General features: G+C 32.1%; 1 protein-coding gene across 3 annotated transcripts in view; it reads right to left on the reverse strand.

Moving 5' to 3' along the window:
- Positions 1–402: 402 nt before the first annotated feature.
- LOC126891823 (uncharacterized) overlaps positions 403–18,320 on the reverse strand; it is a 55,841-nt gene continuing 37,923 nt past the window's right edge. For 2 of the 3 annotated variants that reach the window (XM_050661102.1, XM_050661101.1), the window contains 4 exons: positions 11,032–11,505; positions 10,474–10,804; positions 5,417–5,739; positions 403–1,252 (listed from right to left, as the gene is read on the reverse strand). In XM_050661102.1, coding sequence (XP_050517059.1) covers positions 989–1,252; positions 5,417–5,739; positions 10,474–10,804; positions 11,032–11,505 — 1,392 coding nt within the window. In that variant the 3' untranslated portion in view covers positions 403–988. Of the gene's footprint in view, positions 1,253–5,416; positions 5,740–10,473; positions 10,805–11,031; positions 11,506–17,547; positions 17,681–18,320 lie in introns of those variants that run through there. The other variant, XM_050661103.1, reaches the window with a different exon arrangement.

Consider the following 18,320-nt stretch of genomic DNA (forward strand, 5'->3'; position numbering starts at 1 on the left):
TTGATATCAAACTCCTTCAAAAAAAACTTCTTTGTATACTTTCCATTTTGTCAATTTTTTTATTTAGCTTAATGCCTGGACAACTAATGGCCCTTGGCATTTTTGTTAAATTTTGTAAAATATATTAATTTATATTATTTTGATTTTTTAATTTTAACCAACCTATTCTAGGTACACCACTGGTAACGTCACTTTGACGTAAAAGGTGCGTTTAAACTCGCCTATATCCTATTCTTGCCATTTTGCCTTTTCCTCTTTCGTCAATTTGCTTACCTGTTTCAGTATTTTTTTCTTTCATTGTTAGGTCATTGTTTTTGTCAATACAGTCGTTGTAGTTTTTTTAACTTGCTCTTGTTTTTCAATATCGCTAAATTAAATAGGTTAAATTATAAAACACCTCGATTATATCAGAAAGTTTTATTATTAAAATATAACAAAAATATAAACAAATTCAATAAAAACAATATGTAAACATGTCATATAGTTTGTGTAAAGAATTGTATAACAATCAAGTAGCTTACATAAGTTAATATTAAATAAAATAAGTACAACCTAAACTAATAGCCTAAAAAAATCAATACTCATAAAATCAAGCTACATCAGCTCAAGCAGACTTCTGTAAGCAAATGGTGCGCTAGAACACCACAGATCATCAAATATAGAGAAGTATTGCATAAGAGATATTACCTCTACATTTTTGCGGTGACAAATTGTATAAATCTTGTAAAGTAATAAAAGCTATGTATTTGACTATTGAATTCAAAAAGTGATGTAAGTAGATTGTGGTGACTATTTCTTTGATTGTTAAATTAAATATCTCCATTCTGAGATCGATAACTATCTTACATCACTATCATTGACAAATCATTTTTAAGTAAAATTAGAAATTCATCTACTTCCAGTTTGAAATAAACAGGAAGAGTCGTGTCAATTAGAAGGTAGGTGGTAGAGCATATACCTCTTATTGCTTTCTCTATAGACTGATCATTTAATAATGTTTAGGAACGAATGTCAGTTCCATGTAGGTCTGCGTGAAAAGAAGGGCTAATTGAGAGTCAAAACCAACATTTTCTACCCTGATAACGTGGGCTTCAGATGCCCTCGGTTCTTTTCGAACTACCGCTAATCCTGAGATTCTCATGAGATGTAGGTCGTTTTCTATTGAAGCTCCAACTGTTGCTTCAAGTCGGATGTGGCAGAAAACGTCAACGTGGATGTATTTTTGGATTGCTACACCAGATGGAGTCTGTATCTGAAAATAATAAAAAGTTCGATAATATTTTTTTATAAAAATTTAATAATAGTCTGGGCAGATTTATCGGAGAATAGGCCATTTTTGGGAAAAGTTATTTACCAACAATTTTATTGCTGGAATCGAATCTTATGATTGTATATATTTTATATTAGTAATATAGGTATGCAAAGTCCGCAGATAGTGTGCTACTTTTTTTATAAACAAAATAGCGCACGAAAATCGTGTTTTTTCCAAATTTTGCTGTATAACTCCAAAGATTTTAACTTTATACCAAAAACACTCAAATAAAAATTCACCGTAATTAAATTCCCTATGCAGATTCACCGTATCTGCATAGAGACGTGTTTTTATCGATTTACTTCGATGAAAATTTTCCCCGGAAAATGCGGGTTTTCCAACAAAATCTTTAATTTTCAATTAAAATTTTAGATAAGTAATTGTTTATCAATAATTAAATAACTTGGCAATATAAAAGCTTATTTCGTATATATTATAATTTCAGAAGACGATGGAAATTGAATGAACAGTTTAGCAACAATTGGATTGTTAATTAAAAATTTACGGTCGCTTTAATACCCACAATAATTATGATACATAAGAATAACTATGATTTTTGTATAAAAAGACACTGTACCTATCTAATGTACTTTGCAGAATTGAAATTGAACTATTTAAGCGGCTTCAGGAATATGTTTATATCTTTGCCGTAAATGCCGGTAAACCTTGACCGGTCCTATCTCAGGAACCACTCATCACAATTAAACGTTTTTTCTTTTAAAAGAAGCGACCTGCCGCTTTTTTCCAATACCGTTTTCATGATTTAATTTAATTGAATATTTCCCGAGATATTCTAATTGTTTATAAGCCAAAAAATTGTTTATAATTTAAAAATTGTCCTGAGGCCCCTTAAATAGTCCAATTTCAATTCTATAAAGTACATTAGATAGGTACAGTGTCTTTTTATACAAAAATCATAGTTATTCTTATGTATCATAATTATTGTGGGTATTATAGCGACCGTAAATTTTTAATTAACAATCCAATTGTTGCTAAACTGTTCATTCAATTTCCATCGGCTTCTGAAATTATAATCTATACGAAATGAGCTTTTATATTGCCAAGTTATTTAATTATTGATAAACAATTACTTATCTAAAATTTTAGTTGAAAATTAAAGATTTTATTGGAAAACCCGCATTTGCAATCATCATTGTATGTCAAAAATGACAATTTGAAATACTAATCGACGGGTCTTAGCATTTTTCAAAAAAACAATTAGTATTTTAATTATTGGATTTATTCCAAATTACAGACATAACTTTGTTATTTTCTATTATCTTGTAAATGGTAGAGAATAAAAATTTGATATGTTGCAGTTGTGTATAACTTTACACACCCTATCAAAACAGTCAGCAAAATGACAGTGTTGCCATTTAAGAAAATCAACGATCACGTCATATCTCTAAATTAGGACACCCTGTATACATTATTATTGTATGTCAAAAAGGACAATTTGAAATACTAATCGACGGGCCTGAGCATTTTTCAAAAAAACAATGAGTATTTGAGATATTAAATTTATTCCAAATTACAGACTCTCTCTGTATATGTTGAGTTATATGAAAATTGGTGTGGAGAAGGAGGACAAAAATAAAAAGGTGATGGTTTAAAAATTATAATCCTATTGTTTATATCTTTGCCGTAAATTCCGGCCAACTTTCACCGGTTGTATCTCAGGAACCACTCGTCGTAATTAAACGTTTTTCTTTTAAAAGAAGCGTCCTGCCGCTGTTTTTCGAATACCATTTTCACAATTTAATTTAGTTTAATATTTCCCCAGATATTCTATTTGTTTATAAGCCAAAAAATTGTTTATAATTTTAAAATATTCCTGAGGCCGCTTTAATAGTCCAATTTCAATTCTGTAAAGTACATTAGATAGGTATAGTGTCTTTTTATGAAAAAATCATAGTTATTCTTATGCATCATAATTATTGTCGTTATTATAGCGACCGTAAATTTTTAATTAACAATTCAATTGTTGCTAAACTGTTCATTCAATTTCCATCGGCTTCTGGGATTATAATCTATATGAAAAGGGCTTTTATATTACCAAGTTATTTAATTATTGATTAACAATTACTTATCTAAAATTTTAGTTGAAAATTAAAAATTTTATTGGAAAACCCGCTTTTTCCGGGGAAAGTTTTCGTCAAAGTGAATCGGGAAAAACACGTCTCTATGCAAAATTTAATTGCGGTGAATTTTTATTTGGGTGTTTTTGGTGTAAAGTTAAAATTTTTGGAGTTAGAGCAAAAATTGAAAAAAACACGATTTTCGGGCACCATTTTGTTTATAAAAAAAGTAGCACACTAATAATAGCTGCGGACTTTTCATACCTATATTATTAATACATACAATAATAAGATTTGATTCCAGCAATAAAATTGCTGGTAAATAACTTTTGCTTGTATTTTGCTAATTAGCCCAGAGTATATGTAGTTTACAACACAATACACAGTTTACAATAACAAAAGTGATTAAAGGTCTAAATAAAATAAATACAAAGATATAGAAGCCGAGGAACAAGCAAGATTCGGGGCATGTAGTTCAACTATTTACCATTTATTCTGCCTTCCATATGTTATTAAAAAGAAAAGTGCCGTTAACAACTAAGTACATTTATTGTATTACAGACTTGGAGAAAACAAATAATATACACATGAGTTTAATTGAGCAACGAAACAAATGTATGTAGGTATGCTAAACCCAGTGTGCGTCTAGAGAGAGTGTTGCCAAGTTATCCGTTAAAAGCTGATTGGCTCCGCCATTTTCAGGTCTTATTTCCGTTTTAATGTGAAAGGAGTAAAAAGATGACCAGTGTTTTGTTGTGGTTTATTTTGCGTTTACTCTGGTTTAACGTCACTTTAGTTGAAAATAATTCACTAGACATACTAATTATAAAAAAATTCTATTTTCGTGACGGCGCGGCAGTCGCGTGACTAGGGCAATAAATGGCGCTGTTTCTGGTTTGGCTACTCTGTACCTAGACGCGCACTGCCTAAATTAAAGGCAAGGGTAAAAATTGGAAATAGCCTATCGTAAGAGATTCCAAACCAGCAAGGTTCTTAAACAAGGCTTGCCTGTCACCGACATCATGCAGATACCAACTAGTAATAGCAGAAGAGTACCTATGAGGATACTGAATGACAAGGAAATTAATCGAGGAACATAAAAAATAGGGACTTGACGTAAACATAAGAAAGGCAGAATATATGCGTGTCAGTGAGATACAGCAGGACCTCGCATTGGAAGATGGAGAAATCAAATATTGCGACACATATAAGTACCTGGGTATGATCATCACCAAAGAAGGGAATGTAGACGACACAGTAAAATAAAGAACCAGAGAAGAAAAGCAAAATTCCTTCTAAATAATATACTTTGGGACCAATCAATAACAAATAGTAACAAACGTAGGATATACAACATAATTATTAAAACTATAATCACCTACAGCAATGATCGAAGTATGGTAGAAGTCGAAGCACGGTAGATAAAGGAACGATACAAGAAATAACTTGAGGCAACGGAAATAAATTTTTTGAGACTTTCGGCAGGAACATCAAGGTTGGAGAGAGTTACTAACTATAGAATAAGAAAAATTGTAAAGTAAATCATATAATAGTAGAAGATATATATGGGTACCCAACAACTAAGATGGTATGGACATGTCGGAAAATGCCCGAAGGTCGACTTAAAAAACAAATCTTAACATGGCAACCTCACGGTAAAAGGAACAGAGAAAGATCTAGCCTTAGTTGGAGAAAAGGCACAAATCGGGAAATTAGAGATAGAAAAATAGAGGAAAACCTATGGACAGACCGAGCAAAATAGGGAATCTCAGAAGACGTAGGAAATCGTTTTAAACTGATATCTATCAGAAAAATCTTCTAGAAGTGAGGAAAATGACATAGCAAACGGTATATCATGGTAAAACAGTATTGAAATGAATTTTTGTATACAAGAAATTCAATTCAGTCTTCTTACAAGCCCTCTTTGATAACGGGTAAACCTAGAAACACTTGTCAGGGGATGGCAAGAGACTCGAATTGAATCAAAACGAAACCGTCTATTTTTATTTACAAGATAATTATTTACCTTTTCCATATGTTGCTCAAATTGAGGAAGATCATCTCTAAAGACTTGAGCTTCGCCTAGGACAATATCGCCAGCTTTGACGATGAATTCCATACCCTTGTGTACTGCTCTTGGTTCCAAACCTAGACCGTCGGGATGGTTGTCGGACCATAGATAGTTATCTGGTTCCACTAGAGAATCTGGTTGGAAAGTAAGTCTCTTGGCATAACCCATACCAATACTAAGCAGTTTTAAGGCTCTTCCTCCAAAGAGATGATCTTTCCTGTCGTTTGGTCTGACTTTGTAGCAGAAACCAGGGATGATTCTTGAATCAACGTAAGTACCTAAAATAAAATGGAACATGTATAAAATTTAGTTCAAATGCTCATCAGTAAAATATTTGTCAAGGTTGTTAGATTACAAGACAAAGTGTCTTTTTATACAGATTGCAGTATCACCTTAACACCTGAGCGATAGACTAGAATAGAAATATGCTTTATTGTCATTCAAAATTTTACAATTTTATAGACAAAGCTTAGTCAGAAAAACAAAACAATAACAAATACAGTTTACTAAAAATACTAAAAAAATAATGAAGTAAAACAAAAACAATATATTGCAAAATTTAAATAAATTGCAAATAATCAACCTTAGGAACTAATAAGTTTAATAAGTTACCTTGTTGCAAATGACACCCAAATATAGATAAAAATACTACTACTTGTACATAAGAGTTCTGTAATTTCTTATTTATTGATTGAAACTCTTCTACTGAATATGGAGTTTCCGACAGATAGGCTTTTGTCATTTTACGGAACTTAGGGAAAGATGTTGCAGATTTAAGTCCTAGAGGGAGATGGTTGTATAGTTTTTTTGCAGAATATAATATAGATGTATTTACTAACTCAGTGGATGGGATCGGTAAATAGACGTCAAATGTAGAATTTCTGGTGGAATAGTCATGATTAGAACTTACTGGAAAAACATGTAAATGTTTACAAAATAAGCAAACAGTTTCTAAAATATATAAAGAAGGAAGTGTTAAAATCCCGTTATCTTTGAAGTAGCTTCTGCAATGTGTTGTTCTTCTGAGGTTAAACAGATATCATCGGATCTAACATCGGATTGAGCAGCTGTACCAGAACCCCAAAAAGGAAGATCATATCGAAGATCCGACTCGAACAAAGAAAACATGTTATTTTGAAAGATACTAAATTTATTTCCTTCGAAACAGGTCTTATTGCACAACAAGCTGAGGATAATTTATTACTTAAGACATCTATATGAAGGGACCATTTAAGGTTGCTGTCTAAAAAATATCCAGAAATTTTACGGAATTAACTATACTGATGTGGCTGTTATTAAGAGGTAAGGATTAAAGAGCTCCTTTATAGGATAATGTACGTTGTAATGTACAATTATTAATCTACGTTAAAAGAGAGTAAATTAGAGTCGGACCAGTTTTTTATTGTAAGTAGATCAGAAGTTATAGTAGCATGTTGAGTTGCTCCAGTAATACTGGTATCATCAGCAAAAAGAAAACATTTTCCATCAATTTTTAAACTAGTGATGTAATTAATAAAGTTGAGGAAAGTAGAGTACCCAAGACTGAACCTTGAGGTACCCCACATACAATGTTTTTGAGACTAGGGTCTGTATCATTTGCTCTCACCAGTTGTATCCTACCATCCAAGTAAGATTGAAACTAATTCAAAGAAATACCTAGAATTACGTAGAAATTTAGTTTTTTTATCAAAATGTCGTGATTTACACAATCAAAAGCTTTGCCATAATCACAAAAACAGTGACAGTGTGAAGATTAGGTATTGTACATTGCTTGATAAATTTCATGTAAAAACATGGTACCAATGGTACACTTATTATTTAAAAAGCCGAACTGATTTTGTGATAAAATGTTGTTTTCAACGAGGAAGGACATAGTCGGGCTTTTATGAGTCTCCCAATAATTTTTGGAGCGTACCAATAGTAATGCAAAAGGTCTATAATTGCAGGAATTATATTTTTCACCACCTTTACCTTCTTCTTCTTCAGGTGCCATCTCCGCTACGGAGGTTGGCAATCATCATAGCTATTTTAATTTTTGAGGCAGTAGCTCTGAATAGTTGTTTTGAGCTGCATCCAAACCATTCTCTCAGGTTCTTCAGCCATGAAATTCGTCTTCTGCCATCTATCTTTCCCTGCATTATGAGTCGCAGGATGCCATACTTCTCGCCCCGCATCACATGTCCGAGATACAGTAGTTTTCTTTCTTTAATTGTAAGTTCAACTTTCTTCTCTTTACCTATTTTTATCAGTACTTCATTGTTTGTAACTCTATCTACCCAGGAAACCCTCATAATTCTTCTATAGGTCCACATTTCAAAGGCGTTAAGTCGTCTCATTGTCTCTACATTTAACGTCCATGATTCCAGTCCATAGTATAGTACACTATATACGTAACATTTTGTTAGGCGTACTTTAAGAGCTAATGTTAAATCTTTGCTACATAGGACCTTTTTCATTTTCATAAAATTAGAACGTGCTTTTTCGATTCTGACTTTGATTTCTGCAGTGTAGTCATTATTTTCTGTTATAAGTGTTCCTAGGTAAGTGTACTTTTTTACTCTTTCGATCTGCTGGACCTCTACTACCAAGATTTCGTTAGTATTATGGTTGTTTTAACTAATTTTCATAAATTTCGTCTCTTTGATATTGAGAGAGAGAGAGAGTCCGTACTCCCTATTACACCTTACTATTTTACTCCCGAGTATTTGCAGGTCTTGTAAATTATCGGCTATTATTACTGTATCATCTGCATATCTGATGTTGTTAACTAAGACTCCATTCACTCTTATGCCGACTGTTTCATCTTCCAGAGTTTCTCGCATTACCTCTTCAGAATAAGCGTTAAATAATAGAGGTGATAGTATGCAGCCTTGCCTGACTCCTCTCTTTATTTCCATTTCTTCAGATGTTTCTTTTTCAATTCTTACTATTGCTCGCCGATTGTAATAGAGATGTGTTATTAGTCTTAAATCTCTTTCATCTAGGTTTTTAGTTTTCAGAATTTCCATGAGTCGGTCATGTTTTACTTTATCAAACGCTTTATTGTAGTCTATAAAACAGACGTAAAGAGAACGGTTAACATCCAAACATCTCTGTGTCAGCACGTTGAAGGAGAATAATGCCTCTCTGGTGCCCATACCATTGCGGAACCCATATTGAGTGTCACTAATATCCATCTCATGTTTAGAGTGTGGCACCACCCTTATGAGGAGGAATAATGATGGCTGTCTTTAGGCACTCTGGAAATTTACCTTTCTCAAAAGAATCATTAATTAGTGAGAAGAGGACTTCCAACACATTTTCTGGAATATTTGAGAGAATTTTTAGGTACGATCATTTTATTTTATTCTACATTTCAAACACAAGTTTCTGACTGACCAGTCGGTTTAAGATAGGGTGACCAAACGTCCCGTAAAAACGGGATTGTCCCGTTTTTTAACGATTTGTCCCGGTGTCCCAAAAAAGTCTCTCGGGACGCCTAAATGTCCCGTATTTACGTTGGGTTGATTTTATGCATCTGACTATATTTTCTCTCTTTAATTCTTCTTCAATTTCGGCATTTGATTTCATTCTTATTTCTCCCTATCTTGTTACATTGTGGCCCAGTATTGTTCTCATTATTTTTCTTTCAAATTTCAGAAGGTCTTCCTTCCTCTTTCTTGTTAATCGTCATTGTTTCCATCCCATATGTAACAACAGGTCTTATTAAGATCTTATTGTCATAGATTCATCTTTGTTCTCTTACTTAGAGTTTTGTTTCTCAGCAGATTTCTATTCAATCCATATTTATGTTTTTTTTGGCTTTCAGAATTCTTTCTTCGGTTCTCTCTTTTCCGGTTTTTCCTATTGTTACTTCTAAGTAACTAAAGGTGGATACAGTTTCAAATATTTATGGTTCTGTGTTATTGTAATTGTACGGCCTTACTTCTTCATCACAGTCTTCCTTTGCAGTGAATAGCATTTTTTCGTAATATTCTTCCCAAATTCTACTGTTCTGTTTTGTCTTCAAATGCGATTTCTCCTTTTTGGTTTTTAGTCCTCTTAGGCGTATTCTTGGTTGCTCTGACTTTTTTGTAAAATTGTTTTATTTTATGGTCTTTCCTGTCTTTTTCAATATCCTCCAGCGACACGAGTCATTTTCTTCTTTTTATTTGACGGGTTGTTGATTCATGTCATTCTGGCGGAGTTTTTTTAGTGTTCTGTCTGTTTCCCAGCCTTGATGTAATGTACGATCATGTAATTTACGCAAGTAAATTAAAGGATTTATATTTCCCAAATAAGCTAAAATACCATGTTTCAATAATTACATCGGGATGGAGGCCGCGCCTTGGAAGTGGCCGCGGCTTGGCATGCACCCAAGGGGGTTAACCCCCCCCCCGAGCATATGAAAAATATATAAAGAATAGTAGGAAAATGTAAATTATCTTTCACAAACAATACAAAAAAATTCACCACCCCCCCCCCCAGAGAAAAATTCTAGGTGCACTACTGCTCCTTGGATGTGTCCCGTTTTTTCAAGTTTATGATTTGGTCACCCTAGTTTAAGACTAGAAGGCGTTGCTAAAACTTGTCGATTACAGATAATAAGAAATGCATATTGAAAATCGTCTTACAGACGGAACCTTTCCGGTCAACGGTTAACAAAGTACAGTAAAACCTGCCACATCTGGATCAATGCGGCGACAGACCGATCCGGATATGAAAAGATCCGGATATCAAGACCACTACTTCTTTTACAGTCTCTGAAACGTTTTCTCCTTCATACATTCCAGTAATCAACGCCGTCAATAACTTTCGTCAATAGACACGTTTTATAGATTATATAATACATTATTTCGCCATCTTTTAGTTCTTGTTTTAGTGCTTGTCCAACAGCAGGATTGTCTTTCTCGGTAGATTTCGGACGGTGCAGAACCGTCCGGATATGGGGAGGTCCGGATATGACAGGTCCGGATATGACAGGTCCGGATATGGCAGGTTGTACTGTATACATAAAAAAAGTCATAACTTACCTACAACGGGAATTTCAAAGGATTCCAATCCAGTCATAGTATATTTCGTCGGAACATCGTTAATATCTTTTCCTCTAACAGTAAATCTTCTGTGAATCTTTTGTATGCCAGGTAACAGATAACACCTGTGCTTATTGATACTAACTTTGGTGATCTTAACGATCTCAGCTGAAGATCTGCCTTTCACTTTACGTGACAACACAGTACCAGTAAGATTCACAGGTTTAGCCACACCAGTCTCATAATACTCAACTTTACCTGTAAATGCGACTGTGGCTTTCTTGTCAATGACACCTTTTGCTAAAGAGCTAAAAATTTCAATTTGAGGGGCCTGAAAGAGTGAGTATAATAAGTAAAGGTAACACTGACTATAAAAAAATTTTTCGTTATAAAGACTTACGAAGCACCGTTTTTGGCGTGTTTTGGGAGGTCGTTTATCACTGAACCGCTCTTCTTGATCTTCTAGTCCATGGTTCTGATAAAAATCTTTCCGGATTTATGCATAACAGGTGATCGAAAAAATAAATGTAATAAGTATTATAAAAAGAAGAGGCTCACCTCGATAGAAAGTACTTCTACTGTTCCTTCAGCTTCACCATTGGGATTGAAGAACGTGAACTTGTCCCCTTCAGACAGCAACTCCAGCTCAAAAGCGTAACCTTCAGGCCTGTTGTCGCTCCAGAAATAGTTCTCGTTGTTGTTCAATTGATTCTCATCAGCTTCGAAAGTAAAACGTCTAGCATATCCTCTACCAATTGACTGCAAAGTCAAAGCCTTGTTATCAAACAGGCATTTATTAGTGGTAGAAGGACGGCCGACTTCTGGGAGAGGTCTGATTCGGTATTTAAAACCAGGGACCACTCTTGGGTCGATGTAAACCCCAACAACGGGCAGTTGATGGGGTTCGACGGCACAGATAGTGTACTGTCCTGGAATGTCTCCCAGAAAGGCGGCATCCAATTTCAATGAAGATTTTACTGGTGTTTCTTGGACCTCAGGCACTTGCGATGGCTTGGGTGTTAGACAACGTTCCTGTAAAGAAAATTAAAAACATTTATATAAACTTGCGGACAAAATATTCTATTTTTAGGTTGATTCTAATTATAGTTAAGTAAATGTTATAAGATACTAATACAGTAGAACCTAGATTAACCAAAGAAACATAAGGAATACAAGATTCAGACAACGAAACATTCTGTTAATCAGAACTTTATTTTTCCAACAATATTAGAATCATATTTATATGTACATATATGCTTTGAATAGGTACCTACTTTATTAATGTTTCTATATTCACATTCATATATTTTTGGTTCCCACACTCTTCTCGCTGGTGTGGTATGTTTCTTTTGGTGTAAATGAGCGCACCAGTTAGCTGTCTCTGTTCTATAAACTCCAATGTGGATTGTATTTCAGTTCGTTCCTTATTCGATCAGTTTTGGTATCACCTTTAACTCTTCTACAAAACTACATCTCTATAGCATGTACCTTGTTCTTTTGCCGTTCCGTTAGTATCCATGATTCACTACCAATAGTCAGAACAGAAACTTTCATAGTACTTCTTTCCATCTTTTCAAATTATTCTAAAGTTCGTATCTCTCCAGATGATTTTACATACTTCAACCTTTTTATTGCTTCTTCTAGTTCTTTCTCATTTACTGAGTTCTCTTCCAATATCTTCCTTATTTTCCAAAATATTATTTTATTCTTCATTAATGTCGTCTTCGTTTATATCCCTTAATAGTTATTCAAACTATTGTTTCCATCTTTTAATTATTTGTTTTGTTTCTCTTATTAATTCTCCATTTTTATCTTTAATGCTGTAAGTATATTTCTTGTTTTTGTGTGTGTGTTCTTATAGTCTTCAGGGTTCTGTAGAATAGCTTTGGTTACTGTTGCTATCTTCTTGTATTTTATCTCAATTTTTTCCAATTATATCTCTTTGCTGCTGTTACTAATATTTTTGCTGCTCTACTATATTACTATAATGTAAATTACTTTAATTAACTATAATTTCACCTCATATTTAGTCCCAAAACATGTAAAAACTGTTATATTTGAATTAATCTTTCCTTTAATATTTGTTGTTCAAGTGCAAAAGAACACCGAGGAAACTTACGAAAAAAGTGTACAGGGAAATAGACATAAAGTAAGATGGAAAAGAAAATGTTTGTCGGATATGGGGAGGAATGCGCGCACAAAAATATCACCTCAAAGTCAAAACTTTAAGGCATAATTGGAAGGACATCATACCATTAGATACCAAGATTTGAGTTCTCTAAATTATATTTGTTATTAAATTAAATTAATTAAAAAAAAATAAATTAATTATTACTGAAAATGTACTCTCTGTATTTTCTACAAAAAAATCTAATTTCTATTAAAAAAATATTTCAAAAATTTAATTTTTTTGGCAATCGTAATTTATACAAATGGTGGGGCTTTTATTTGATAAATATCTTAACACTTCAAGCTATTTGCGCATTAAAAATAATAAAAATTGTGTGGGTATCAAATATTATGTTATCACTGATAACTATCTGCCAAGGATATATATTTTAGAAATAGTTTTATTTGTTCCTTTAAATCTGATTATATAATAATTCATAGAACGCAGATTACTGATTAGAATTTTTAGTATGTATACAAGGTCGAAATTTATCTTGATAAACAGTAATAGAGATTACTAACGCCACAAAGTAAATAGAAATATAACTTTGGAAAACTGAAAAAAAATTAAAAGGTATTAGAAGAGAAAGGAATTAAAAGGTAAAAAATTAAAATAACTGGTATTACACAGACACAACCGAAAATAGAATACCAGTAAAATTTAAATGAGCATTAACCCATTGTAGGCCAGTATTCTATTTTCAAGTATATTCAAATGGGAAATAAGCCACAATTTTACCTAAAAATGATTTTATTAACGTTTCGACGCCCAAGTCGGGTGTCGTTGTCAAAATACAAAATAATACTAAATAAACAAAAATGGTGTTGCTTAGTAAAAAATTCTTCTAATAATTTATTTAATCTGACTCATTTATATCGGCAATTCAGACACGTATTATACATTTTAAAGTAGACGACTTTAAAATGATATTGCCAATATTGATGAGTTGCGTTCCTGGGACGACTTTACTAAAAGATAGTTCATTCGATTACATGAAATCAATCCCAACTCAAAAATATCCGCCACAAAAAATCATATTGTCTTTTTAAAGACAGATCACATGCTATGATTTTTTGTGGCGGATATTTTTGAGTTGGGATTGATTTCATGTAATCGAATGAACTATCTTTTAGTAAAGTCGTCCCAGGAACGCAACTCATCAATATTGGCAATATCATTTTAAAGTCGTCTACTTTAAAATGTATAATACGTGTCTGAATTGCCGATATAAATGAGTCAGATTAAATAAATTATTAGAAGAATTTTTTACTAAGCAACACCATTTTTGTTTATTTAGTATTATTTTGTATTTTGACAACGACACCCGACTTGGGCGTCGAAACTTTAATAAAATCATTTTTAGGTAAAATTGTGGCTTATTTCCCATTTGAATATACTTGATTATAAAAATGCCACAAGAAAATAGCTTCAGAACAACAGTATTCTATTTATATATCAGTGTTTATATTGTTTATATTTAAAGAAAAAAAATTCATAGATATTTTAGGCTATAGTGAACTCAATTATAATTGTTTTTCCAATAGCCTTTCAATAAAAAATTATATAAACATCTGACAAATTTGCTGATTTCGTTTAGATTTACATATTTTTAATAAAAAAACTTTTATATTGGTCCTTTTTTCTCGTTTACTAGGTTAAGTAATGTTTATTATAAACTATATTCATGAATAAATCTCTAAAATATAACATTTTGGATCGTCATTATAAGTTTTATTTTACTGATCTATAAATAAGACACTGGTACTATAATAAGTAGCGTTATCAAAATGTTGCACCATTTCAGTATTCAGTTAAATATGAATCTGTTAATAAGTCATATTTTTTTAATCTTACATTTATAGAAGAAAATATTCCAAGTAACTATTAACTAATATTAACGAATATTATTTTGAATAATAAATGTGGTAAGGGCAAACCACTAACATATTGTAAAAAATGTACTGTAACATTGTGTAAAAATTTATACAATATTATACCTATATCACAAATAATACATATATATCATTTATACAATACGTTTAAACATAAACTTATTTTTATTTGACGCAAATAAAAATGTTAATTCCTATAAAATGCAAATATAAAAAACAATTTTATGAATATTTCCATATTAAGAACAACATTACCTACTGATAATCATGTAGAAGCAAAATTTTGAAATTAAAAAAAATAATTTGGAAGTTTATGGGTTAAATGTAATATAATCAAAAAATGAAAAACCAACAATTGGGTATTATAAGTAAAACAGGTCAAATGAATAAAAATGTTAATCTGACCACAAGTAGTTCTGAAGCTATATCTTATGCAATTTACTATTTTAGTTGGGAAATAATCCAACTTAAATTGTGGTTTATTTCTCAAGTAAATAGTAAATTACAAAAATAAGAGTACACAAAACGATAATAATTAGACCCACAATGCTATACAGGGCCCAGACATGGACTATGAATAAAAACATACAAAATATATTGAAAGGCTGGGAAAGAAAGTTACTTCACAGAATATTTGGCGGAAAAGTAGTTGAGGGAGAATGGAAAAGACGAACGAACAGAGTGTACCAACTGTATTCTAACCCGCCGATATTAAAAATAGTGAGAAAACGCAGACTAGAATGGCTCGGTCATTTAGAAAGAATGCAAGAGGACAGACAACTAAACAATACTGGTTGAAGAGCACCTGAGGGTTAAAAAAGATAGGAAGGCTAAGAAGAAAATGGAGAGATGCAATAATGGAAGACGTCACTGAGTTGGGAATCAGAGATTGGATGCTGACATCTAAGATCAGAAAACTATGAAAATTATCCATCCAGCAATGGGCCTATTAAGCTTGTTAACGCTATACATACTGTTAAATAATTTTTATGGGGAAAATTGAGAGAATTAGTTTATGTCAAAGACCACGAGATCGTAAATTTTAATCGCCCTGTATATAGCAAAAATTTGTAAATAATATGATTTAGTCGTACGCAGTGTTTCGTGGAAAGAGAAAAACGTTAGTGATAAAGATTCTACGTACTGATTTATGCAATTCTAACAATGAACTAAATTACTATCGGTTTTAGAAGGTTAATGTGCCGTTTTGGAATAGACAATAGAATGTTTCTAAATGGTTTCCTAGAAAGAAACGACGGTAAACACTTTATTTAGTAATTGATGGATTCGGCCGTTACTTGATGGAAGTTCATTTTATCTCACAATAAAACACTGAAAAACGTTTGTTTTCTATACTTCCACAAAATTTATTACAACTATGTTATTACTACAGCTGTTTCGGCAAAGCTGTTTCATCACTTGAGAAAGGCACATTGCCGAAACAGCTGTAGTAATAAAATAGTTGTAATAAATTTTGTGGAAGTATAGAAAACAAACGTTTTTCAGTGTTTTATTGTGAGACTTTATTTAGTTTTAGAATATAGGGTTTTTCTCAAATGTAAGAAAAAAAAGTAATTTTAATATCTCCTGGAAATTAACAAGGCAGAAAATTTGTATACAACACTATTTGTTCTTAAGAAATGAAAGTAGGGATTTAATGTCTAGAAAGGATGCTTGTGATTGGCGAAGATATTGATGGCGGGAGAACAGGAGAAGATATTGATGGCGGGAGTGTTTGTGTCTCAGATTGATGAGGAAAAAAGATTTACTGTGTAATTAAGATCGGAAGGGAGCAGTCCCGTGTGAAACATAGTAATTTTGTGTAAAGTGGTGAATTTGGTGGCCGTGTAAACAGATTCCTGTTGAGACGAAATCGTGATTGAGTCGAGAAGTATAATCTCCTCGTGTCCGAAGAGATTCCAGTTTTCTGTCTGGAACGAGTAGCCGGTTTGTATCAATTTTTCACAAGATATCGAGCTGAGAGAAAAATCTTGGAATTATAAAGATTGATATTGTTTGTATCGAATCGGAGACTAAATAGAGGAGAGATTTCGAGCGAGTGCTGTTTTTTGTTTATGAAACAGTTTGGAAGAGAAAGACCGTAGCAGCATCCGAGGAGCACGTGTGGGAGAACCGAGGACAACACAATCCATGAGAAGAAGTAAAGAAGATAAAAAAAGGTTAGTCAGATTATTTGTGAAAAGGAGAGAGTTGTTGTATATTACATACCATATTTGTTTTTGGTCAATTTAACAGTTTTACAGCATAATTTATCTATTCATAAATTCATACAAGATATAAGTAATCTATTTAAAAGGTGAAAATTAAATTTTTGTTTAATAATAAGAACAGTCTACCGAATCATTTAAATTAAATTTTATAAAACGAAAGGAAATAGTAGAATTAAAGAATATTTTTATTAGATAAGAAATTATTACAACAAAATAAAGTTTTAGCATACATTTTGAATCTTATATTTATGGGATAGTATATAAATAAATAATATTTATAAAATTTATATGATTTTGAGTATATTTATTTTCCCTGTTTTTAAGCAACGAGAAATACTAGAAGCCACAAATTAAAGGTGATACATTAAAATCAATTAGCCCTGAGAATATTTTTTATTGGAAAGTTTTATTAAATTTTGGTTTTGTTTCCATGAGTAGTAATTAAAATAATTAATTAATTAATTGAATTAATAAGATGCTGATCAATCTCATAACAGAGAGAAAATACAGAGCATAATAATACATACAAACATGTGAATTTCCATAAATGCAAATATATAAAACAATTTCATTAATATTAATTTCCTCATTAAGAAAAAATGTTACTGATATTCAAATACATAATATGCAAAATTTGGAAATTAAACAAAATAATTTAGGCGTTAATGAGTTAAGTGTAATATAATCACAAAATGAAAAACCAACAATTGGGTATTATGAAGAAAACAGGTAAAATGATAAAAATGATAATGAAGGGTCACTACAGGGGGAATTTTATTACCATTTTCCTATACGATGGAATCATATTCATTTTCAAATGCTGGCAGCACGTCATTTTAAGTTATCAAAAAGTTAATGCGTTTATATTGAGATAATCTTGTAAATGAAAACACTTTTTGGCTTTTAACCGAACCAAACTGTTTTTGCAGATTAAATGTTAGTTTTGGCGCTACTCCATTTCTAAAAATATTATTGTATATACCTAGATAATACTAGGAAGAATTTATTTCCTACTTACATAATATATTAAGTTTTGGCACTTTTATGCTAATTATGATTCTAATTTTAATACAAAGATTATACAGATGCGTACTTTTGAAATTAATAATCCAAGGTAAGGTACAAAAACACTTCTGTACAATTATAAAAATCTCATGTTTGTTATTTTTTATTTTATTCTTTTGTTTTTCTGTTTTGTTTACTACTTTTCTTTTAAAAATACTTGGCGCTAAACTCTTCTTCTTCTTCTTTTTCTTCTTCTTTTTGTATAGACATGATAAGTTGCCATTCCATCGTTTTCGTTATCTTCACACTGATCGTCTTCCTAATGGGAAACCGTTTATTTGTTGCCGTTCGAATGACGTGGTCATTTCGTTCTACTCCTCTGTTTCTAAATCAGTTATTAATGTTGTCCACCTTGCATCTTCGTCGTATATCTGTACTTCTACCTCTGTCCAATAGAGTCTTACCATCGATTTTTCGACGGGTTTTCATCTCCGCTGTTTCAAGCAATTGTTTTGTCCTCTCTGTCAGGTCGTGTTTCTGCCGCGTATG

This window comes from Diabrotica virgifera, chromosome 9 (genome assembly GCF_917563875.1).
Source record: "Diabrotica virgifera virgifera chromosome 9, PGI_DIABVI_V3a".
Classification (NCBI taxonomy): domain Eukaryota; kingdom Metazoa; phylum Arthropoda; class Insecta; order Coleoptera; family Chrysomelidae; genus Diabrotica; species Diabrotica virgifera.